At 43.4% G+C, this 24,878-nt stretch overlaps 1 protein-coding gene across 1 annotated transcript in view; it reads right to left on the bottom strand.

The window, feature by feature from the left end:
- STK4 (serine/threonine kinase 4) overlaps positions 1-23,478 on the bottom strand; it is a 1,752,947-nt gene extending 1,729,469 nt beyond the window's left edge. The window contains exons 1-2 of the mRNA XM_044088990.1: positions 23,294-23,478; positions 22,343-22,471 (exon numbers count right to left, since the gene is read on the bottom strand). Coding sequence (XP_043944925.1) covers positions 22,343-22,471; positions 23,294-23,478 — 314 coding nt within the window. The remainder of the gene's footprint in view (positions 1-22,342; positions 22,472-23,293) is intronic.
- Between the last annotated feature and the right edge of the window lie 1,400 nt (positions 23,479-24,878).

The raw sequence follows: 24,878 nt of genomic DNA, 5'->3' as shown, positions 1-24,878 counted from the left end.
GTTTTATGGAGATATGTGGTCATCTAGGGAAGGCAGTACTCTCTCACTTTCCCTCTGCGGGTTGGGGAAAAAAAGGTGGGCATGTGTATGGCCTGGTTCAAAGATAGGTAATTCACTACCTTGGGCATGAAGGACGGGTTAGTTCTGAGAGTAACCCTGTCAAGATGGAAGACCAGAAAAGGTGGGTTAGCCATCAGAGCTTGTAGTTCTGAGACCCTCATAGCTGAGGTCAGTGCAACCAGTAAAATAGTTTTTCATGTGCAAAGTTTTAGGGAGGCTTTGTTTGCTGTCTCAAAAGGAGCTAGGGTGAGTTTTGCCAGCACACAGTTAAGATCCCAGGGAGGAGGGGACAGTTTCCTGAGAGGTCTTAGGTGAAGTACCCCTTTGAGGAAGAGTTTGGTGGAAAGTCTGGAAGCTAGGGGCGAATCCAAAGGGAGACAGGCAGAGACTGCAAACAAGTCTGCTTTTACAGAAGAGTAGGCCAGACCTGTCTGCAATAGTTCACACAGGTAAGACAAGATAAGAGGGAGGTCACTTGCCAATGGGTCCAGCTGTCTTTTGTGACACCATATGGAAAACCTTTTCCACTTTGAAAGGTAAGATTTTCTTGTGTTAGGTTTCCTGGCGTCCTGCAGGACACTGAGTATGTTCTTATTGTACAGGTGTCTGAAGGGAATCAGAATCCTATCAACCACAGGGTGAGGTGCAGAGACTGCCACTGTGGGTGTATCTGTGTTCCCTTGTGCTGTGTGAGGAGGTTCACTGGGAGGGGGGGTAACTTGTGGTGATTGCCCTTGTACAAATGAAGGAGAACGGAGAACCAGTGCTGTCTTGGCCAGTAGGGAGTCACCATCAAGATTTTTGGTGCGTCTTGCTCAATTTTCAGCAGCACCTTTTGAATCAAAGGGAAAGGGGGAGCATACAGAAATTTCCCCTTCCAAGAAATAGAAGGCATCTGTTGCCATGCCTTGGGGTCTGGTGTCCAGGAAATTGCCTATTGCTGGAGGAGACAAACAGGTCTACTTGAGGTGTACCCCACCGGTGGACCAAGGTTCAGTAAGACACTGTGAAGCATCCATTCGTGGTTGTTTGTAATGTTTCTGCTGAGATAATCTGCCTGGGAGTTGTGAAGGGAAGGGATGTAAACTGCCTTTATGATTCAGGTCATAAAGTAACCACTCTGGATTATGGAAAGAACCCCATTTGTCTGAAGTAATGTGGGAGCATACAGGGAGACAGTGAGAGAGATGGACAGAAAGGGGTAGGGGGGAGAAGGGGTGGGTAGTGAGGTTGGCAGGTAGTCACTCAGTACCTGCCCTATCTTGAAAGGGAGGCCTCTGGCTGGTTGCACAGAGCTAGTGTGCAAAGGAGGTAGGATTTGGCCCCTCCCTCTTTGTTGAGATACCACAGGACAGTGGTGTGTCCGTGAAAATCGTGATTGGGCCTTGCTGGAGGTAGGGTAGCAAGGCTTGCAGAACAAGGAGGACTGCCCTCATCTCTTTGACACTAATGTGCTCTAGTATGTGTGTGTTTGGCCACAAGCCCTGCACCTGTCTTTGGCCTAGTGTTACTCCCCAGCCCAGATCTGAAGAGTCTGTATGCATGATCTGTGTGGGTGGGGGTGGTTGGGGAGGGAAGGCCTGGGTTGTTGGCCACTTGTACCAGCCACCATTGAATTTAGAAGGGGTACCCTGAATTCCACGGGATGTGAATGTTGGGTCCAGACTGACCAAAGATACCACTGTAGTTTTCTCCTGTACAGTCTTGCTAAGGGGAGCATGGATACAGTGGCTGCCATGTAACCCAGAAATCACAGGTACTGCCTTGTTGTCAGTTGTGATGCTTGGAGGACACAGAGCAGGTGGTCTGTCAAGGACACCACCTTGTCTGGTGGCATGAAGGCCTTCATGAGGTCTGCGCGAATCCAGCACCACAGGAAAACAATGTCCTGTGTGGGCTCCAGGTGAGATTTTGGGAAATTTATCTGAAATCCTAGAGACTGCAACAGGGACAGAAGAACCTGAGTGTGAAGGAGGAGGGTCTTCTGACTGTCTGCCTGAATTATCAGGTCATCTAGATAGGGGAAGATTTGGATACCCTTTGTCCTGCAATAAGTGATGACTGGAGCTAGACATTTTATGAATACCCTGTATGCAGTGGAAAGCCCAAACAGCAAGGCACAGAATTGAAAATGGGACTAGCCTGCCAAAAACTTCAGGTATTTCCTGAATGTGGGGGCTTTATTGGGATATGCAGATAAGCATCCTTTATATCTAGGGTTGTCATGAACCCTTGAGGCAGGAGCAGGGGGAAGAGAGGTTGGGTAGAGTGAGCATCCTGAAGGTAGGGACCTTCAGGAAAAGGTTGAGATGTGAGAGATCTAGTATAGGTCTCCATGATCCATCCTTTCTGGGAACCAAAAAATTCTGGAGTAGAATCCTCTTCCTTTGTTTCCAGATACACTGGATCTATGGTGCCTTGAGTCAGCAGAGCCTGCAGTACAGGTTGCAAGAGGTGTAGCTGACTGGTGGGGAGCTTTGGAGTGCCCATTCTTACTGGCGGGGGGGGGGTGATTCAGGTCATAAAGTAACCACTCTGGATTATGGAAAGAACCCCATTTGTCTGAAGTAATGTGGGAGCATACAGGGAGACAGTGAGAGAGACGGACAGAAAGGGGTAGGGGGGAGAAGGGGTGGGTAGTGAGGTTGGCAGGTAGTCACTCAGTACCTGCCCTATCTTGAAAGGGAGGCCTCTGGCTGGTTGCTGGAGAAACTCTAGCCAGAGGGTGCTGCTTTCTAAGAGGTCTCCTGGGCCTGGAGGGAGCCATAGGGCGAGATGGTGTCCTAATGAATTGCATTTTGGCAGGGTAGTTCCCATGGAACTTGGGAACTGGCAAAACTAGCAGGTGTTTGAGGTCTTGCGGGCATTTGAGGTCCTGCATTTCTTTCCCTTTTTGCTGTAGAGACTTGAAGAGGTCAGCTACTTTGGTGCCATACAAGGCAGAATGATCCAAGGGGCATCAATAAGCTTAGCTCTGAAGTCATCAGAGAGGAGCTGAAGATGTAGCCAAGAGTACCTCCTTAAAGCAGAAGATGATGCAGCTGACCTAGCTGAGGCTTCAGCTGCATCATAACTGCACCTTATGGAGTGTCTAGTCACCTGAGAGGTGAGAGCTAGCAGGGAGGACAGTGAGGCTTTGGCTGGGCAGTTTGGGATGTCGGACAATTCCTTAGTGGCTTTGTCCAGCAGGGCTAAGGAGTACTTGGCCATGTCAGTCTGGTAATTTGTGGCCCTGAAAGACAGGGTGGCCGTAGTTTAGATTTTCTTCCCAAGATGTTTCATTGTCTTGCTGTCCTTGTCAGCTGGAAGAATGGTTGTAGCAGGAAGAAGTTTGGAAGCCCTATCAGTAGACATGGAAATAGTGGCTGGGTCAGCTGGAGGGCACTTGAGGAGAAATTGCTATGATTCTGGGACCTTGTACAATCTGTCTGCCTTGCATGGGGCTGGAGGTTGGGAGTCAGGATTGAGGGATGTTGAGGAAAAAGCACTTAGAAAAGCCGGCAGAATAGGAGGGACAGCAGAAGGACTGGAAGAGCCTCTTCTGCACCTCAGTCATGTCAGTGGATTCCCACTTGAAGTAGTCTTTCATTTTGCAGATTGTTTCCCCAAAGGTTAAATCCTCAAATGGGGAGTCAGGGTTAATGGCCTCTTCCTCTGGTGATCCACATCCCAGGGGAAAGGAGATCTGCGAAGTATAGGAGAGGGAGTCCTCTAAGGAGTCAAAGTTTTCGTCATCTCTCCTTACAGTACCAGAGGTTTGAGGCCTAGGACTTGAGAGGAGGGACAATGCTAGGGCTTCCTAACAATGTAAGGTGTAGAACCATGAAGGCATTGAATAGGCTTTGGCTGAAAACTTGAAAGGAAAGTACAAGGACCCCAAAAAAAGGAATCCACAACAAGTAAAAAAGGCAAACAGGTCCACCACAGGAATAGAGTCACAATAAGGCTGAGACCACTGGAAATGTAGGAAGCAGTTTAATCCACGACTGAGCGCTTTCACCAGAAACCTGGTATCATCAGAGTCAAAAACAATTCATACACACCCAGCATGTTCTTATATACAATGAAAAAGGCAATTAAACAATTGTCATTCCTTAATTGATGTAACATCCTTAAAGGTGAACTAAACAGGAATCAAATACATTTCAAAAAAGGCATATGTATAAATCCATTCATTGATGTAAACAACTAAAAAATAAATAAATATATATACAAAAGTAAGTGTAATGATGTAGAAAATATATATATATATATGTATATGTATAAAAATATATAAATATTTCATATCTTGGTAAACCTAACCTTACTAGAAATATAAATCATAATATATTAAATGTAATAAAATGTGTTTACAGAATAAATTTTAAAATAATAATAAACACAAAAATATTATTCAAAATGTAAACAATAATATATCAAATTCAAATGCTTGGTATTTCCTTACACAAGACTAATCAGTGTAATTGTAATTGTAACAATGCAGCATTGACTTCTTGTTACTACAACCACCAAAAAAAATGTATATGAAACATAATTAGACAGTCATCCAATAAGTTAATTCTAATCTAAATAAAATTAGATCTAAATTTTAACAAAGGTTTTAAAGAAATACTTTCGTTAATCCCTGGATGTTTGGTAGCATTTAGCCTGATCTGCCATTCCATTTCACGGAGTGCAACAAGATTGTCAACATCTCCGAATGCATCAGATTTAATTTTGTCCACTACAAAAAATAAAAAATTTTTGAATTCGTGACAAGTCCTACTATGTAAATAAAGGGCATTGTGGTCATCCTTTCTTCTAATGGAACCACAATGCTCCCTAATTCTCTCTTTTAAGCATCTTGTAGTCTTGCCCACGTAGAAAGCATCGCAGGTCATACATGATGCAACGTATACACAAAAAGTACAGTTTTGTACCTACCATAAATGTAGATGTTCGAGGATTCCATTGCTGCAGTCCTTACTATTGGGTATAGTCCGCGTCCAGTCGGCCCGAATACCAGAGTATAAGGCTGACGTCGGTCAGGGCGCATTAGACTGACGCCAGTACGCCAGGGTACTAATGCGCATGACCGACGTCATATCCTCAGTCTTTTCTTGCCCCAGATGTCAGAAGACCCTAAAAAGACAAGTCCCAAAATACCTGCACCAAAAACATGTACAATATATACAAGAATATATACAAAAATATAAGCATGTAAACTCACCTACACAACCACCCCTAAACACAGAGGGAAGGAGGGAGGGTATTGACTGCAGCAATGGAATCCTCGAACATCTACATTTATGGTAGGTACAAAACTGTACTATGTTCTTCGCTTTCCATTGCTGCAGTCCTTACTATTGGGTAGAATCCCAAAGCAGAGGTAAGGGAGGCTGGCAAATCATAAAGAAGTAGGAGCTGACAACATGCCTTGCAAAACAGCTGTGGCAAAACCAGCCCTAGACTTAGAGTAGATAGGAAGGTGATAATGCTTAGAGAAAGTATGCACTGAACTCCAAGTAGCTGCTTCCAAAATATCCTTAGTTGCCACCCCTTAGAAATGCTGTTGAAGTGGCAGTAGCCCTAGTGGAATGAGGCCTAATCCCAGCTGGAATCTCCTTGCCATGATGGGAATAACAAAATGCAATGCAAAAGCCAATCCACCTAGAAATAGTTTGTTTTGACACAGGCTTGCCCTGTGAACTCAAAGCAAAAGAAACAAACAACTGCTGAGACTGCCTAAAATCCTTAGTCCTGCTTAAATAATAACGCAATTGCCTGTGTACATCTAAAGTGTGCAAAATCTTTTCCCTTTATTTTGAGGGTCTGCATAAAACGTAGGCAAATGAATAGTTTGGTTTAAAGCCACACTAGAAACCACCTTAGGCATAAAGGAAGGATTAGTACGTAATGATACCCTATCCTTATGGAAAATCAAAAGGGCTCTACTGCCATAAGGGCCTGCAACTCAGACACCCTTCTTGCAGAAGTAATAGCCAACAGAAAAGCAGTCTTCCATGACAAGTATTTCAATTCAGCAGTAGCTGCAGGCTCAAAAGGTTGTAGAGTAAGTTTTTCCAACACAAAATTGAGATCCCAAGCAGGAGTAGGAGCTCTACGGGGGTCTTATATTCTTTGCCCCTCTAAGAAACTGCTTGAACAAAGGATGCGAAACAAAGGTGGGTCACAATCATAGTGAGCTGAAATTGCTGCAGCATGAATCTTAATGGAAGAGAAGGACAAACCTTTGTCCAATAACTCAGTAAGATATTGAAGAGCCACACTCAAATTAGGCTCAGAAATCTCCAAATTCTTTGCTGTACTCCAAAATAAAAATCTCTTCCATTTTTCATGACACTCTCCTTGTACTAGGTCTTCTAGCTTCCATAATCACATTTAAAACTTGTTGAGGAAGTTGAGACCTGCTGTGTTTCAACACAGAATATGCCAGGCTGTTAGATGAAGAGAGTGAAGCTTGACATTGAGCAGATGACCGTCCTTCTGAGATAACAGATGAGGAATCAGAGGTAAAGGCCATGGAGGCTTCTTTACCAGACTCCGTAGTAGTGGGTACCAGTGTTGCCGAGGCCAATCTGGAGCTATCAAAATCATCCTTGGCCTGTCTTGTCTGACCTTTAATAGTACCTTTGGAAGAAGAGGCAGAGGTGGAAAGGCATACACATGAAGGTTTTTCCAACTGAAAGACAGAGCATCCACTTTCCAAGCTGTGTGATGAAACCCTTTGTGCAATACTTTGGCAGCTGGTGGTTTAGTGGAGAAGCGAACAGATCTATGTCTGGAGTTCCCATGACACTGTCAATTTCTGAAATACATGAAGATCCAGTTTCCACCGTGGGGATCCATGATTTGTCTGCTTAACACATCTGCTAAGGAGTTCTGTGCTCCTGGCAGAAACCTTGCCTGAAGAGTTAGTTGCAAGCTTAGCGCAGTCTCCCATAAAATCATTGCTTGCCTGCATAGAGGATAAGAATGTGTTCCCCTTGCTTGTTGATGTACCACATGACAGTTGTGTTGTCTGTTAGAATCAACACCTGCCCTGGAAGAAGTAACTCCTTGAAAGCCATTAATGCAAACTGGACTGCTAACATCTCCTTCATGTTGATATGTAGATGCTGTAGTCTGGCAGGCCACTTGTCTTGTATCCACTTTCCATTTAGATGAGCTCCCCAAGCAATGTCCGAGGCATCTGTCGTTAAAATCTGACTTGCCTCTGGCCGGGTCACAGAGAGTCCCTTGTTTAGGTGACATTCCTGAGCCCACCACAAGAATTCTTTTTGAAGGCAAGGTATTATTTGAATGACAGTGTCCAAATCCTGGCAGTGCTGTGTCCATACATTTTGAGATACCATTGTAGCTTCCTCATATGCAGTTTGGCATTGGGAAGCACCAGAATACAAGATGCCATGAACCCTAATGCTTGAAGGACTGTCCTTGCAGTCAGCACGGACTGATGAGATAGTTGATGGAAGTAAAGTGACAGACTCTTTTGTTTGTCCGGGGTTAAAAAGGCCATCTGGGCTGCTGTATTCAGTCTCACACCCAGAAAGCACATGTCTTGAGAGGGTACTAGACTGGACTTTATTTCACTCACAGAATACCCTAGGCATCTTAGCACTGCTATAACATATTCCAGATGCTGTAGAAGGTCTTCCTTTTCTTGAGCCAGAATCAGGCAGTCGCCCAAGTAAGGATAGATTTGAATTCCTTGAAGCCTGAAGTAAGCTATCACTGAGCCAGAACCTTTGTGAATACTCTGGGCAGTAGATAAGCCAAAGGGCAATGCAGAGAACTGATAATGAGAATTTCCAGCTCGAAACCGCAGATACTTCCTGCAACTTAGCCTTATAGGCACATGAAGGTAAGCTTCCTTGAGATCTAAAGTTACCATCCAGTGATCTTTGCCCAGCAGAGGTAAAAGCTGTTGTAACGCCAACATCTTGAACTTGGGAATGTCCAGAAAAGTGTTGAGGAGAGATAAATCCAAAATTGGTCTCCACGTGTTCCCCTTCTTTGGTACTAGGAACAGGCGAGAATAAAATCCTAGGCCCCTTTCTGATACAGGGACTGGCTGAATGGCCCCATCTGGAGTAACTGAGAAACTTGCTTGTGAGCCTCCTTTCTTTGTGGAGGAGGAACGCCTGGCATGCCTTTGAAAGGGGGCATTGTATGGAAATAAAATCTGTAACCGTGGTGAATGATATCCAACACCCATTTGTCTTGAGTAATTAAATCCCAATTTTCTTTGAAAAGAGACAGTCTTCCTCCCAAAGGAGCTGCCAGACGAGAATCTACTGGCAGCTGAAAAGACAGGTCATTGGGTCTGTTTACGAAAGGACTGACCCCTGCCCTCACCAGAAGTCTGAGCAGGTGAACTCCTGTTCTAGGCCTAAAAGAACCTTGAGCCCTGCCCCTACCACGACTAGACCTACCCCTAGACTGGGAATCATAAGCAGGATATGTCCACCCCTTAGCAGGCCAATTTCTACTAAACTTCGGTGGCTGCACCTGCAAAAAATCTTTAACAGTTTGCATAGACTTAGCTTTGTCCTCCATTTTCTTTAAAACTGCTTCCACAGGCAATCCAAACAACACATCAGACTGTAAAGGAGCATCCAAAATCCTTGTCTTAACATGCTCAGCTAAATTCTGATCCTTCAACCAGGCATGCCTGCGAAGAACAGAACTAGTAGCAGCCACCCTCGAGGTGGCCTGTACAGCATCAAAACCACATTGCAAAGAATGCTTACCCACTTGTTCAGACACATGAACCAAATCCAGCAACTCTTTACACTCAATACCTTCCGCCAAAGCATCCACCTTAGATTTTAATTGTGAAAGGAGATAATTCTGATATTTTAGCATGTGAAACTGACAATTCAACGCCCTCATGGCTAGAGTGGAAGAAGTATACACTTTCTTTCCCCACCTATCCAAAGCCCTTGCCTCTTTATCAGTGGGAACAGGATTTTTAACCACAGAAGCCTTAACACCTTTAGGCCCTTGAGAAATAGTTTCTGGGTCCGCCCTAGGACTCTTAAACAAATACTTATGAGCTTCGGGCACCCTATAATACCTATCAGGCTTAACAGGAGCAGGAGGCAAAGAGTCAGGGTTCAGGGAAGCCTCTGCAAAACATCTTCCACCACATTCAACACAGGAGGAATAGCTAAGGGCCTATGCTGGGGTAAAACAAGAATTCCCTAAGCCTTTTCCTGAATCAGAGTAATCCTGGCCTTCCCATTTAAAGTGCTCCCTCATGGAATGCAGAGTCTCTGAAAATGAGAAATCCTCAGGAGGAGAAGCTGTAGGAGTGGAATCATCCACATCAGAATCAGAATAAGTAGGATACTCCTGCAAGTCTTCCGCAGAAGACTCTGAAGCCTCTGAACACTGTTCAAAACTATCAAACTCCGGTTCCACCCTAGGCCTCTTATCAGGCGGGGGCATAGAACCTCTAATCATAGTAATCAAATCTTCTGCCATTTTAAGCATATGTTTCTTAGGTACAGAACCCGAAATGCTAGGAGAAGCCCCCACTGAAGCTGAACTAGGCCTACCTCTCAAATAAGTTTTGGCAACAGAAGGAGAGGCTCTAACTACCTTGGGAAGAGAGGGGAGAACAGTTACCTGAGAAGCCCCCTCAGCCTGGCCTACCTCCTGAGAAGGCACATCCTGTAACAGTGAAGTTTCTGCCTGAGACTCCATGGAAACTCCTGGCAAAACCTCTGGCTCCACTGAGCCTTCTAAAGAACCGACGTCCGGGACTGCCGGTTCATCAACCCTAGGCTTCACTGTTTTGTCCTTGCGCTTCTTGATAAGCGGGCGCCGGAGCATCCGACGGCATTTTATAATTGCAACGCTTCCCAAACACTAACCTGGCACAGTCTAACCTCCTCTTAATAGTGCGCTTGTTAAACCTAGCACAAGAGCGCAACCAACAACGCCGTGCTCAGGCCCTAAACAAGGTATACACAAGGTATGGTAATCCCTATGAGGTATCTGTTTCCCACAAGACATACAGTTATTCACTTTTTCTGACATCCGCTTAAATACTGACGCCGCAGAAAACCAAAATGTTCCCCAACGGGTACTTAGCCAACTCTGTTTCGGTCTGAAACTCCGGTTTCGGAAATATTTCAGAACGCCAACCTGCACTCGCAAAACTGCTTCTGCATCGGACCATGCGGCAAAAAAGACTGAGGATATGACGTCGGTGATGCGCATTAGTACCCTGACGTACTGACGTCAGTCTAATGCGCCCTGACCGACGTCAGCCTTATACTCTGGTATTCGGGCCGACTGGACGCGGACTATACCCAATAGTAAGGACTGCAGCAATGGAAAACGAAGAACATCTTTGTGGCACAATTGCATCTCCCAGGGCATGCAATAGAACGACCGTAGCCTGCCACCATGAGGTTGGAACCAACTGCTATAAATCTGCACCATTTACAACTACCACATTTATTCATTGTTGATCTCACATGGTTGTCATTTTTTCTCTCTAATATATCCTTCAAATTATTTCCCCTACTAAAGATTATTACAGGGGCATCACCCAAAATGGATTTTAAATTTTCACTTAGAAAATAATCCCATAACATATTTACATTTGTACAGATTTCCAAGGAAATATCATTGTATTTCAAGATAAATTTAGGCCTTTCTTTATCTATACCCACGTTGTTATTATCACTGTTCAACCCATGTGACACTAATTCCTTAACCCCTGTTTTCAAAATTGGGGAGTATTTACTTCTCCTCTTTTTATACACTTCCTTTTTTGTTCTAATTAAGAGAGCCAAAGGATATCCTCTCTCCAAGAAAAATCCAATGAGGGTGTATATTTCTTTCTTGAAGTCCTCGTCATTACTGGTCAACCTTGAAAGGCGAACCATCTGACCTTTGACCAAACCCCTCCTCTGGTGCATAGGATGGCAACTAGTATAATGCAACATGGAATTTGCATAACTCGGTTTTCTATATATATTACTAGCAAATTCCGTTATGTTCTTAGTAATCCTAATGTCCAAAAAGTTGGCATAATCTCTATTCCAATTATAGGTAAATTTGAGGAATTCAGAACAGTTGTTAATATAATCCATGAATTCCCTAACGTTGTCCTCATCACCCTTCCATAGTATGAGTAGATCGTCCAGAAACCTATTATAAGACAGAATGTTGTTCCTAAATCTGGAATTCAATATGTACTTTTTTTCCCATGCTAATAGAACTAAATTAGCATAGGCTGGGGCGCATCTGGCACCCATTGCTACCCCAGTCATTTGTTTATATCTTTCACCCTCAAACATAAAAAAGTTGTTATTGAGTACCAATTCCATAAGTCCATGACAAATCTCTAACTTGTCCTTATCAAATTTCCTGTTTGAATGTAGACTATCATAAAAAAGCTCTAAACCCTCCACATGAGGAATTACTGAGAAAAGATTGACAATGTCAATTGTTAAAAAAACAAAGTCGCCAAGTTCCAAAAAATCAATTGAATTCAACCTTTCTAAGCAATGCCAAGAATCCTTGAGTATATGTTCAGCATCTGTTAAGGCCTTCTTGCAATGAAAATCTACAAAAGCTGCCAGTGGCTCGGTCTTCGAACCCTTGGCTGAAATGATAGGACGAAACTGAAGAAAATCAGTTCCCTTATGAGTCTTAGGTATGCCAAAAAACTTTGGCATATAAGGAAACTTCACTGCTAAGAAGTGAAAGTCTGCCTCATTGATCACTCCCTGATATAAGGCGTCTAATAGGTACATATCAATTTTCTGGTATGCTGAATTAATCTCATGTATCGATACTCTTGTATAAGTGTTGTCATTATTTAGGATGGACATCATCTGACCAACATAATCCAAGTTGTACATGATGACCATCCCTCCACCCTTATCAGGTCTCATACATCTATATTGACCCGTCAGTGTAAGTTCCTTGAGTACTACCCTTTCACTGTTTGTCATATTGTCAATATAAGTGGCCCTTTGCAAACAAAGTCTCCTCAACTCATATTCCACCATTTTCTCAAAAATACTGATCTCTTTGTTAGCAGGTGGCACGAAAATACTCTTCCTCCTAAGTATATTGGAACAGTCCTGCCCATTAGATGTAATACTGTTAGTACCTGAAGTGTGAAAATAAAGTTTCAAATTAATCTCCCTCGTAAATAGCTTAAAGCTTTTCAATACGTGGGTTACATCTAAACTGAAGCTTGGTACAAACTTTTCCCCTTTGCTAAATAATTTAAAATGAGATTCATTAATAATTAAATCAGTATAATTGTATATAATGTACCCCATTTCCTTTTGAATACTATGTTTCAATCCCTCCTGTGGAATGGAAATCATGTTGCTAGCATTGTATGTTTCTGCATCGTTATTATTCAATTTAACTTCCAAATCCTTGGTTAATGTTTCATTTAAACAATCATATCCACTAATTGTAGTGGCATCAGCATAAACCTCTTCCATAGAAACATCTAAAAAAGGCGGTGTAACTGCCAACGCAGTATTCAATTGATTTTGTACATTAATGCTAAACTCGTAGTTGCACTCCACCTGTTCATCCCTAGTGTTAACTTCAGGCTGGTAAGTCTCAAAAATGTTACCTTGTACCAACATCTCAATTCTACCATTGTCAACATCAGGTGAAATAAAACTGTTTTTGTTAAATTCGTCAATAGCATAAATATTCAAGTCAGTATGTGGACATTCACTAACAAAAACACTACAAGACTCTTCATAATTCCCCTCATAGATTGTACCATTTGGAAAACTGGAGACAGTTTGTAAAGAGGAATTAAACAATGCATCAATGTCATCACATACAGAAAAATTAACACATTAGTCCGAGGTACATTCAGGAGTAACAGAAATCAGCGATGGTTTGTTCCCCTCCTTCCTGGACTTAATCGTTGGGGCTGACCCTGGTCTCTCCCCTTGTTTAATAGTCTCTCGGACCTTCGTGGTAGCTCCGGTCCCTCCAAAAAATCATCAATGTTATCCCCCTGGCTTTCATTAAGACATTCCCCATTCTGATTGTAAAATTCAAATCTAACAGGGTTTTCTTGTTGGTAATATAATGCCTTCCGTCCCGGTGGATATGCGGTACGTGTTTTGTAAGCATGGCAGTCTGTCTAACTTTTTATTTTTAATGGCCTTGTTCTTATGTACAAAGTTATCTACATTTTTAATCACCCTCTCGTAGTGGTTTTTATGCTGAAAAAATAATAAGTCTTGTGTAATATTAGCATCCAAGTTCACTATTTCCTCTCGTAACTTTTTCATTTTGATCTCATTATGCCTCAATATTATATCTAATAAATCCATACCTGTCCTTTGGTATAAATCAATAAGTTCTTCATAGGCTTTGGAATCGGCCTCGATTCCCGTGGGTAGTTTCCAAATCCTTAAACCCATCGGAATCTGCCCCATTTCTTTTGATTTAGCAAGAAATAAACTATCCAATTGTACTGCACGGAACCTGGTGCAAGTCTTTTCATATTTGAATATCTGTTCACGTAGCATCAAAGGCTGTTGGTTAATTTGACCCACGTGTCCCTTAGCATTCAAACCTCCACTTACGTGTAAAGTAGGGGTTTCCAGCCATGCGCAAATGTTCCGTTGCTGGGTGTTGTAGTCCACAGTCCCCGATGTTGGCGGTACTTCCGTGTTGGAATTGCTGTCACCAAACGAATTTCCCCTCCTATCACGTCTAACGGCACCACTATAAGTTGTAGATTTTACCCTCTGCCCGGGTGTGATGTCGCTAGGAGAATGTAGTGTATACAGCTCCACCTGCGTCTCCGTAGGGCTGTTCACAGGAGTAGCATCATCTTTAGCCTTCTCCTCCTCATATAAACGTGCCAGCTTGGCCAACACGGTAGTTAATTCTTTAAGCAATGCTTCCATGTCCACAACAATTCTTGCCTAGTGCTCAAATTCACGGCTGACCAAACAATGAAAGGAAAGTACAAGGACCCCAAAAAAAGGAATCCACAACAAGTGAAAAAGGCAAACAGGTCCACCACAGGAATAGAGTCACAATAAGGCTGAGACCACTGGAAATGTAGGAAGCAGTTTAATCCACGACTGAGCGCTTTCACCAGAAACCTGGTATCATCAGAGTCAAAAACAATTCATACACACCCAGCATGTTCTTATATACAATGAAAAAGGCAATTAAACAATTGTCATTCCTTAATTGATGTAACATCCTTAAAGGTGAACTAAACAGGAATCAAATACATTTCAAAAAAGGCATATGTATAAATCCATTCATTGATGTAAACAAGTAAAAAATAAATAAATATATATACAAAAGTAAGTGTAATGATGTAGAAAATATATATATATATAGAGATGGAAATAGTGGCTGGGTCAGCTGGAGGGCACTTGAGGAGAAATTGCTATGATTCTGGGACCTTGTACAATCTGTCTGCCTTGCATGGGGCTGGAGGTTGGGAGTCAGGATTGAGGGATGTTGAGGAAAAAGCACTTAGAAAAGCCGGCAGAATAGGAGGGACAGCAGAAGGACTGGAAGAGCCTCTTCTGCACCTCAGTCATGTCAGTGGATTCCCACTTGAAGTAGTCTTTCATTTTGCAGATTGTTTCCCCAAAGGTTAAATCCTCAAATGGGGAGTCAGGGTTAATGGCCTCTTCCTCTGGTGATCCACATCCCAGGGGAAAGGAGATCTGCGAAGTATAGGAGAGGGAGTCCTCTAAGGAGTCAAAGTTTTCGTCATCTCTCCTTACAGTACCAGAGGTTTGAGGCCTAGGACTTGAGAGGAGGGACAATGCTAGGGCTTCCTAACAATGTAAGGTGTAGAACCATGAAGGCATTGAATAGGCTTTGGCTGAAAACTTGTCAATCGGGCATGTTTTCAGGCAGTGGAGAGAGATGTTTGGTCTTTTGTTTCTTCTTAAGAGGCCTAGCTGGCATCTGGCTAGGAGAAGGCCTCGAGTCAGACAAAGGGATGGGATTAGCAGAATCCGATGGGGCCACAGAGAGCGCTGGTTCCCCTGGCGTCTGAGGCACATGTCTTTAAGACCTCAACGGATATGCAGTCTGCTCGGGATTGTGTGGCTTCCTCATAGGTACCTGCTTTATCCTATCTTGCAGAAGCCGATTCCTCTGCCAGGCCGATGTTGACCACAGGCTGAGGTACAGGCGGTAGAGGCACAGCAGAAGAAGGCTGCATGGATTTGGCCCTCTTCTTAGGCAGTTTTAACGGGGCATCAGAAGTGCCTTCCATCCCTAATGCAAGTTGCTTTAACTGCTGGTTCTCTAGATAAAGGTTCGGAGCATGCAAACGGCGGCATAAGGTCTTAGGGACGGACGCCTGACAAATAGGCCAGTTCTCGTGGTGGTGTTCTTCACCCAAGCAAAAAAGTCACTGATCGTGGGTGTCTTTGTGGGGAATCTGCTAGCCACACTTACACTGCCCCTTCCAGGTGACATGAACAAACTATAGATAAAACAGAAGGCCTGAAAGGGTCCTTGACAGGGTACTTATCTGATTATTTCTAATCAGACATCAGCGAGCAGCAGGAACACCTGGCATACGACTGGTGGCTGAAAAGTTCTGAGGGCTGATGCATGCAGATGTCACTTTTATGGCCCACGTTCCTGCAGCCACGTCAGACACCTGACACACCCTGAGGGACTGAAGAACTTTGGAATACTGGACGGACATACGCAAAAGGCAGAAGGGTAAACCCACATGTAGACTACTGCAACACTGGAATAGAAGGACATCATGGCTGGAAAGGCCAACTCTATAGTCTTAAGTATACTAAAAAAATTCACTTCAGAAGACAGCCTCATGGTCTGAATGAGTGGTTTATGAATACTGATCAGACTTACTGTGCTTCTAATGGAAAGAGTTCTAATCTCATTGTCTCACTGCAAGTGGGCAGACTTCTCCCCACCACATCTGGAAAAGTATCCTGCTCCTATGTTAAAATAAAAGCAGGAACACAAAAGCTGGATCAGCTACAGTTTGCTCACGGAAGCAAGAAATCAAACAGGGAGGGGGTTAGGGGGTTCAGTGCTAGCAAAAGTCTAGAGAATAGATGCTAGTCCAAAGGCCAAGACACTACAATTGTAGCCAGCTTTTATGTGCTTATTTCTACTTGCAGGGCGAGTGACCACCAAACTACAAAGGCGCTCAAATGCAAACAGTGGTACAGTGACTACTGCAGAGCTCTGGAAAGTATTAGTCTACACAGAAATGACGATAATTTAGAGCTGCTCTAGTGGAAGCAGGAGCCAGTGAAAAACTGTTGCAGCACAATGTTAAACTGCAGCCTGGGTTTACAATTACAATTACAAAGAGCTAACAAAAGACACTGGCATAAAGTGGGAGATCACTTCAGTGACAGAGCCCTATGACTAACACCCAAAAGCATGACCTAATATGTCTCCTTCTTGTAAGACAGACAGTATACAGATATAATATTTTAAAAAGAAATTTCCACATTGGGTCCATCACATAAATGTTAGAATGGCTACATGAACCAACAAAGACATAATGCAAAAGGTTTAGCATAAAAGAGTACCAAGACAACTCTTAAGTCAGTGGCAAATGACTGCCCCTCCATACATTACTTCATGCAAACTTTTAGTTATGTACTCACCATAACTTCAGATGTTTGGGATCCATCTCGCCTACATTCTGAATGATGATGGGTTGAGGAGCCCCCCTCGTCCTCCGCACGCCTTTATGCCAAAAGAGCCAAGTCTTAATTGGCTGAGCTTACTATATCCCAGGATGCACCACCACAAACCCCCTCAGGATCTATTTGATACATGCACACATGCATACTGCTTATATAACATCTTATATAAGACCACAGATAAAAAAAGTGGAAAGCAAAAACTCTCTATCTCTTCTCTCTCTGGATCTGCAGGGGGGGGGGGAGTGGGGAAGAGAGGGGAAGGAGTATGATGAATGGAAAACACAGTTAGTTAAGGTACAATAAAAAGTAGATGTTATGTGATCCTATCTCGCACTATATTCTGAATGATGGGACAGCTGCCCCTGGGCACCTGCTCAGTGGCTCCTGGAACTAACACTGTACCGAAGGAACCAAATGAAGAAACCAAGTGATGCCAGTAGATGCCACATCCAATTTGTAGGCGGTTAACCAGGCAAATGGACAAATACAGGTCTCCTAAAGCACACCAAGAAGTGAAGCTTAGGAAATAGAAATATAGGAAGCTAGAAGTTAATTTGATAGGAATAGAAGCTGAATGATTGAAGAAGATGCAATTTCTGACCCATTTTGAGATTGTAGCTGAGATGAGAGTTTGGGAATTTGGTTTGGTTCAATTTATTTTCTTAGGCTGGTGTGATTATGGTCTTGACTGTCCTTATCACGGTTGGACTGCTCTGCCTGTGGTCCAAGCCTTTTAACATCCAATTTGCTGTCCTCATAAGATTGATTTGAAAGAAATTCTGGGAAAGAAGAAATTTGTTGAAGACAAGAATCAGAGCAGAAGATAGAGCAGGAAAGAAATGAGAAGGGACTGAGATTGGGCCTAAGAGATGAACTATGAGATGTGAAATTGAAGGTGGGTGGTACTTGAGACTTTTAGAAAAGACTGATATCTTTTCTTAATATGGTGGGTTTAAGCTAAGAATGCCGCTCTGCGACAGATATTTCCAAGAAGACAGCCGGGCCGTCTGGGTGGGGGGGAGATGTTAAAGCAGCATTAACTAAATCAAGATGAAATAGGTTGTGTGTGGGCACTAATAATTGACATTCTTACAATGTAGATCCCATTAATGACCTTGCAAAACTAGCCTGGTCTAGGGCAAGACTCAATCCGCAGAACTAATAATGTTTAAGATAGCAGCTAGTTCAACAAGAAATAGTTGAGACATTAGTTGAATTTTAAATAGGATGCTAAGATAGGAGAAACCTCTGGGACAGGAGCAGTGATGATTAAATAGGGATAACAAAGAGCCCAGATGGCACACCTCTTTCACTTTACTGAGGGTCTTTATAGCTACAATGGTTTATGGGTCAAGACCTCAATGAACAACTGGTGGGGGACTGTGTGGCTGGTGGTAAGGTCGGAAGTGGAGGAGCCAAGCTGTCAATTCCAATGAGACTACGGGAGATTGATGCAAAGACTGATCTGTTAGAAGAATCACGGGATCAACATTGAAGGACTCCAAGGGTCGGATTTACGCTTTTGGATGGTAAAACTGGGATCATCTCTCAGGTCAGTATGGGGCATAACCGTGCTTGAATGAACTTTGGACTTAGCTGAAGCAGGAATGACTTTGAAGGAGTGGATGGGGAGGGGTTGAGCTAAGCAAGCTTTGGGAAGGAGGGTTGAGCTAGTGCATATGGAGTTCCTTACTTCCAGGATGTGGAATCAGAGTGGCAATAGTTGGTGGTTGTTGGTGGGAGTCGCAATAAAAAATCAGCTTGCCAAGGTCCCCATCTCCTTTGTGGAGTCGCAGGAAGCGGTTAGCTTACATTTCCCGAGAGAGAGAATTGTCCTGACTAATTTGTCCTACTAACAAGATTGAATGAGCTCCCAGAGAGAATTCCCACACAAGAAGCGCTTGGTATGCCTTTCCCATTCCCACACTCGTGGCCCTTCTTGCAAAGGATACGCCAGCCCATTCCCTGTTCTCATGGCCTCTCACCAGGGAACCTGACATCTGTCTGTGTGGATGGTGGGAAAGGACTGAAAAAACCACCCATGATGTTGTAGGTGAGAAGATGGCTTCCATCTGAGGAACGGAAGGAAGAGGAGAAGAGCCTGCGAAGCCAGCTGCCCTTTCCTCCATGGCCTTGATGCCAGACCAAGCCCTATGGGGGAGGTATCTGGGTTTGCCCCTGCTGCTGGAGGGGGTGAACAAACACCCAATGCCCCAGGCTGTTGGAAGTCTGAAGCCAACAGCGGAGGAGGTCCCTTTGCATATTTCCGTAATTGATGATGACGAGGGGAGGGGAGATCTTGAAAGGACCATTGAGTTGATAAGAGTTCCCAAGAGAAGGATCATGTGTAACCTCCAGAGGAGGAACTAAAAGCACCGTGGATCCTCATGTAACTAGACCTGCGTGGACCATCCTGGCTGGGCAGATGGAAAGTCGAGAAAGGAACTTGACATTGGATTCTGTACTTGCATCCTCGACCTGTCTAGATGAACGGATCAAAGACTGAAATTGCGGAATTATTCATTGAGAAATAAAATTTATGAAGATGGTGGATTGAAGCAAATCTTGATTCATCAATTGAATGTAACCTCAGGGAAGAGCCCCAGAAGAGCACCACTTGAGGTGACCAATAACAAGCTGGTGGGTGGGCCGAGCCAGAGAGAGATAAAAAGATAGGGAAACTGGTGGAATAGATCAGTGCGGGTGAGTGCACCGAGCCAATGACTTGGTGAAGGCTCCTTGAGGAAGCCGAATTCATAAAGGGTGGTTAACTGGGTGGATAATAGGCGCTCCCAGGTCCTGGGCAGCAGGTCCTGATGGCCTGAAATGAGCCTAAAATTGGTTGAAGCAATACCCTGGGTTGGGAGCATTTCCAAACATGCTTCAAGGACGGGTTGAGATTGATGTTGATCTCCAGGTCTCCTGAGCCAACGCAATACATCTAGTCTGGAAAAGATCCAAATATTGGCAATTGGTCTGACCTTGAGAACCAATTGTACCTGTGAGTCATTCTTGGATCCGCTCTCCTGGTTATCAACAGATGACCTGGGTTTCTGAGCAGCTTTCTTTTGATGAGGGGGGATGGTTTGGATGATGGATGGTGGGCCTCGGGATTCTTTGTAGCAGGGGTCCGTATTCAGATGGGATGGCCCTATCTCCCGTGGTGATCTTGGATAGAGTCTTGACTCCCTTGGAGTGAGGTGCAATCCTGTGGTCAGAACGACACATCTCCGGGTCAAGGGAGCGTCCAGCACCAGGATCCTCATGTCAGGTGGGAAGCTTGGTAGCGAGCCCACTCGTCCGAGGAGCCTTGCCGGGCAATCCCTCTGCTCGCCTCTGAGGCTGAAGAGCCATGCTGAAGCTCATGCCTCTGACTTCTATCTGGGTGCCCTTGGGAGGGACGGCTGAAAAACAACCACATTTTCCCTCTCCCACGGCCTTGGGAATTCTCCTCTTGGTGAGGGGAGAACGGGCTCTTGAACCAGATAAACCACAAGATTCTTGCCTGCGGTAAAAGGCCGAGGGAGTGAAGGCCTTGTCAACAATGAGGGTCCCATCAAAGAGGCTTGCTCAGAAGATGGACTTCTGAAGGCCTCGGGGAGATGACACAAGCGGGAGCCGCAAAGTCATGTGAGCCACCAATGAAGAAAACTCCGCCCTTCGGCCAGGACAACTGCGAGCCAGGCTTGTCTACGTGCTTTGACGTCATGGGAGTGAACAAGTCAGACACCCCCTGGGCTCTGCCTCAATAGCAGTTGCCAATTGGGACGAGGACAGTTATTGACGCTGGTTGGGAGAAGCAAGGTAAGTGCCCAGCTCCAGAGCCTCTGCCTAGGGCTTAAAAGAGGGCCAGAAGCCTCTCTGGCCTATCCATGGGTGCCACTCCTTATTAGGACCTTGGAGTACAAACCCCAAAGAGAGGGGAGGATAGAAGGCCGTTAAAGACAGGGTCCTAGAAACCGGCAGTAAAAAAGTCCAGGCCAGAGTTTCCCCTAAAAGGCCCCACATAACAAGTAGCTTAAAAACATAAACCCCAATCACACACAGTTAAAGTGCATACCAAACTAAGGAAGTAAAAAACAGTTTTGGGAGAAGCTCGCAAAAAACTGACAGAAAAGTTCAGCAAAAAAACAAACTCCCAGCAACCTGAGACCAAAATCTTGCAAAGCAAGCAAAGCAATAGCCTCTAAAGAAAATTGGTGGTGTGCAAGCTGGGATACGCTAGCTACAAAGCCCGCCCCAAGCTTTAATCCCCAGGCCAGCGTCGAGTCGGAACCTCCTTATTTCAATAACGATTATTCAAGTCCATCTCTGCAAGGTCATATACATTTGGGTAGGCCTCCGCTTTTAGTCAACATTAGTGAGAAATTAACAGACAGAATTATAGTCACATACTATAATTAGAACCATTGCTGGAAGGTGCAACAGAAGGGTGCAAGCCCATGATGGCAACAGTGGTTATGATCCTGCAAGGGTGGTCAGCACTGAAGGCATGTCAGGATGAAGCCCCAACTACAGCCCAGGGAACCCAAGTTCTATTAGGAGCTCCGGCATCTGAAAGATCTGACAAGAGATGATGGCCATGCTTATCCTGGTGGAAGGGCAGGCCAGAGCCAGCCATTCACTGCACAATTCCCCTTTGGGGGAGGGGCAGGGATGCAAATGAACATCCTAGGAGCAGGTGTTAGGCTCAACAAGCAACTGACAGATGGTTGCCTTCATAGTGTGTAAATATGCATCATGGGGAAAGCATGGTGGCTTGCCACATTGACAAAGACTAAATGCCCCCCACCCCCAATCCAAAAATTTAGGTTAGTTATTCAAAATTGTTGTGCTCACTGATTCCCTGTTCACAAAAGGGCTCTTGCCTCAGTTCTGGGTGAAACCCAGAAACTAAAGAACAAATACAATTGGGTCCTCAAGCAAAAATAGTCTACAGTAAAAGTGAACTTGGCTGCAACGGTACAGGGCTTTGGTGGACACACTTGTAAGGCTTTGGAGTCCATTTCTTTTTCAGCATCAGACAGTGGTACTGTCTGCACAACAATGAAACAGGATTTCAGTGCAGTACTTGAGACAACTAAAAGTGCTACTGTCCTATTAAACTGGTGGGGGATGAAAGCAAGGTCATCTGTGATGTTGCTTCTATTAATCTCAAAGCTGATCAAATTCACCATGAAGGATAATCACATGGCATGGACATCTGTTGGATGTCCCTCAACTTGCAATATAAATGGTTTAGCAGACCAAAGTCCTTTGTACAGATGACAAAGTTACACTCCATAGTAAAACAAAAGAAGACAGACAGGATGAAATAATAAAATAAATGAACACTGAAAAATCACCAACTTCTTGATCATGCACTTCAAATCATTTTAAGCATGTCACAAATTTCTACCATCTCATGAACTGTAGAACATCCTGAAGACACCAGTAAAGAAGGTGTTTAATTATACTGTTCCAGACATCTTACTGTGTATTTATGACACTTAAAATTTGAAGTTCTAAATTTTTTTATTTACAGGAACTTTCTTTTTCAAAGATTTAGAATACCCACTGTTTAAGTAAGAAAATAAACAATCACTTACCAATCACACTGCTGCATGATGGAAATTTCTTTAATGATCTCCTGGAGGTCTGACTCAACAGGCACTTGTTTAATGGCAACAACCTGACCAGTTTCTTTATATATTGCTTTAAAAACACTGCCATATGATCTGTAAGCAAAATGAATACACGTTTAAAATACTCAAAAAGCCAAAAAGATTTTTCTAATTCCAAAACCTCACAGAAAACAGGTCACTAGAGTTTTCTTGTTAACTGAAAATTCAATACATGTTAAATGTGGCTAAAATGCAACAAGATTATCAGGAACCGAGCAAAAACGGGCAGCAGCTATGAAGCCATATTCTATCACTCTCAAAGACACACGGATACAGTTCTTGATAACCTCAACAAAACTTAACTAGTCCATGACCGCAAACATGGTAAAAGGATGGCCTGATTTAAAGAGTTCAGTCATCACCTTGGGGATAAAGGTAAGTTTGGAACATAAGGTGACCCTGTCCTTATGGAAACTAGGAAGCTCTCTCTAGACATGGCAGCCTGCAGTTCAGAGATCAAGCTAGCTGAGGTAAAGGCTACCAACAAAGCAGATTTCCGGGCAGCATTATGTTAAATACCAAAGCAGTTTGCAAAAAAAAAAAAAAGGGAGGGTAGCTTTTCCAACAAAACGTTGAGATCCTGGGGGACGAGTTACTGGGCCATAGTCAGGTCATTATCCCACTATGCCATTACAGCAGCATCCTGGAAATTATACCAATTCTGTTAAATGTGTTGCTCTTTCAGGACTCCCTACCCTAAGGGGGTCATCCCCATTCAATCAGACAACATGGCTACTTTACTCTACATTACCAAACAAGAATGCTGCCCTACCCACTGTACCCAAAGAGTCCAAAGTGGATGACAGTAAAGCAGTGAACCATCAACTCACACTGCCTTTTACTAGTGACCTTACCTCAATAGAGGCCAATACTTGCATAGACAGATTCAACCAGTCTTCTCTTACTTCATAAATGGGTCTAGGTTCTCTTACTGATGGTGATTTTTTCTGGTGATCTCTAGTTTGTGGATCTCTGTCTGCCTCTACAACAAATACCAAGTATCCACAATGCTTTTCCGCAACAAATGCCAATTGTCCATAATTGCTTTCCTTAACAACCATTATAAAAGATTAAAATCTCAAAACAGTCAATACATCTGCCTCTGACTATTCAGGTCACAGTGAATAACTCCTTCTATGCATGGATGTCTATAGACTAAAGAAATTGTAATTAGACAGAGACAAATCATTCTGCAAGGATGATCAGTCATTTGCCTTCACTGACCAACTTTATTGCCCTGTCTTCACTTAAGCTCAACCTTTCCAAAGAGTTTGCTTACCGTAGCAATTCTGTCAAAACAATTATACAAGGCCTTTTCCTCCAACTCCCAGGGCTTACTCCACTATAGCAATAGCTACGTCTATGGTATTTCTCCCTTATACTGCCACGGATGATGTGTGCAGCTGCAGCCCAGTCTGCCCTAAACACCTTTGTGAACCAGTATATAAGCTGGACATTATTTTCAAGTGCATGTTTTTTTTTTTTTTTAATGTGCTACAGTTGTCCACAGTAATTTCCACAACTGTAGCTAAAGGAAATAAAATGCTGAAAATAATCCAAAGAATCCACACAAGAGAATGCTGAGAACAAAACTTTAGAAAACGCAAAGCTTTCGGGTATGACCCTTTTTCAATACTGAATAAAAACATTTAAAAAGCATCTGCTTTTATACAAGCCAGGAAATCACATGACTGCAACCAAAGTCACATGACAAATTTGAAAAAACTTCAATAAATTAAAAAGTTTATAAGAAGTATGTATAAAAATAGTAAAGCATATATATGTAAAAAATATATATATATAAAAAAATATAAAAAAATATATAAGGCATAACAGTAGAACAATTTATTACATAGCAAAACATAATATAATACTAATTTCAGATTGCGTTGTAATCTAACAAGAATAGGTTTGATACTGACAGTACTATTAATACCAGGGGGGCTGTCAGCTCCCAAACGCACTATCCATTGATATTCTTTAGTCTCAAGATAGCTATTGGTATCACCACACCTATTCGAGGGAACAACTAAATCTATAACCCTAAATCTAAATGTATGCATATTCCCATTAGACTCGATATGCTTAAATAAAGCATTGTTAGCACACTGTCTCCTTATTTCCGACTTGTGTTCAATAATCCTATCCTTGAGTCTACGTGTAGTCTTACCAACGTAGTATGCAGGGCATGCAATACATGATGCCATGTATACTACGTTGGCAGAAGTACAGGTGGCTCTAATATATATCTAATAGACAATTAACCTCTTCTTATCAGATCAAAAAAAAATATAAATTACCATGATAACACCTCACTAAGGGGGGGGTTGTCCATCTTCACCAACATACCCTCCCCTTCCATCCTTCACCTTCAGTACATCAAGTTTGTGGACCTTTCTTCATCTCACCTTTGCCCTTTCCTCTCTCCCCCAAGTTCAGTGCTGTAACAGATCACTAGACT

The sequence above is a fragment of the Protopterus annectens genome, chromosome 12.part0 (assembly GCF_019279795.1).
Source record: "Protopterus annectens isolate FY-2018-M chromosome 12.part0, PAN1.0, whole genome shotgun sequence".
NCBI lineage: Eukaryota > Metazoa > Chordata > Ceratodontiformes > Protopteridae > Protopterus > Protopterus annectens.
The sequence above is the reverse complement of the archived record's forward strand: the minus strand, read 5'-3'. Positions and strand labels throughout refer to the sequence as shown.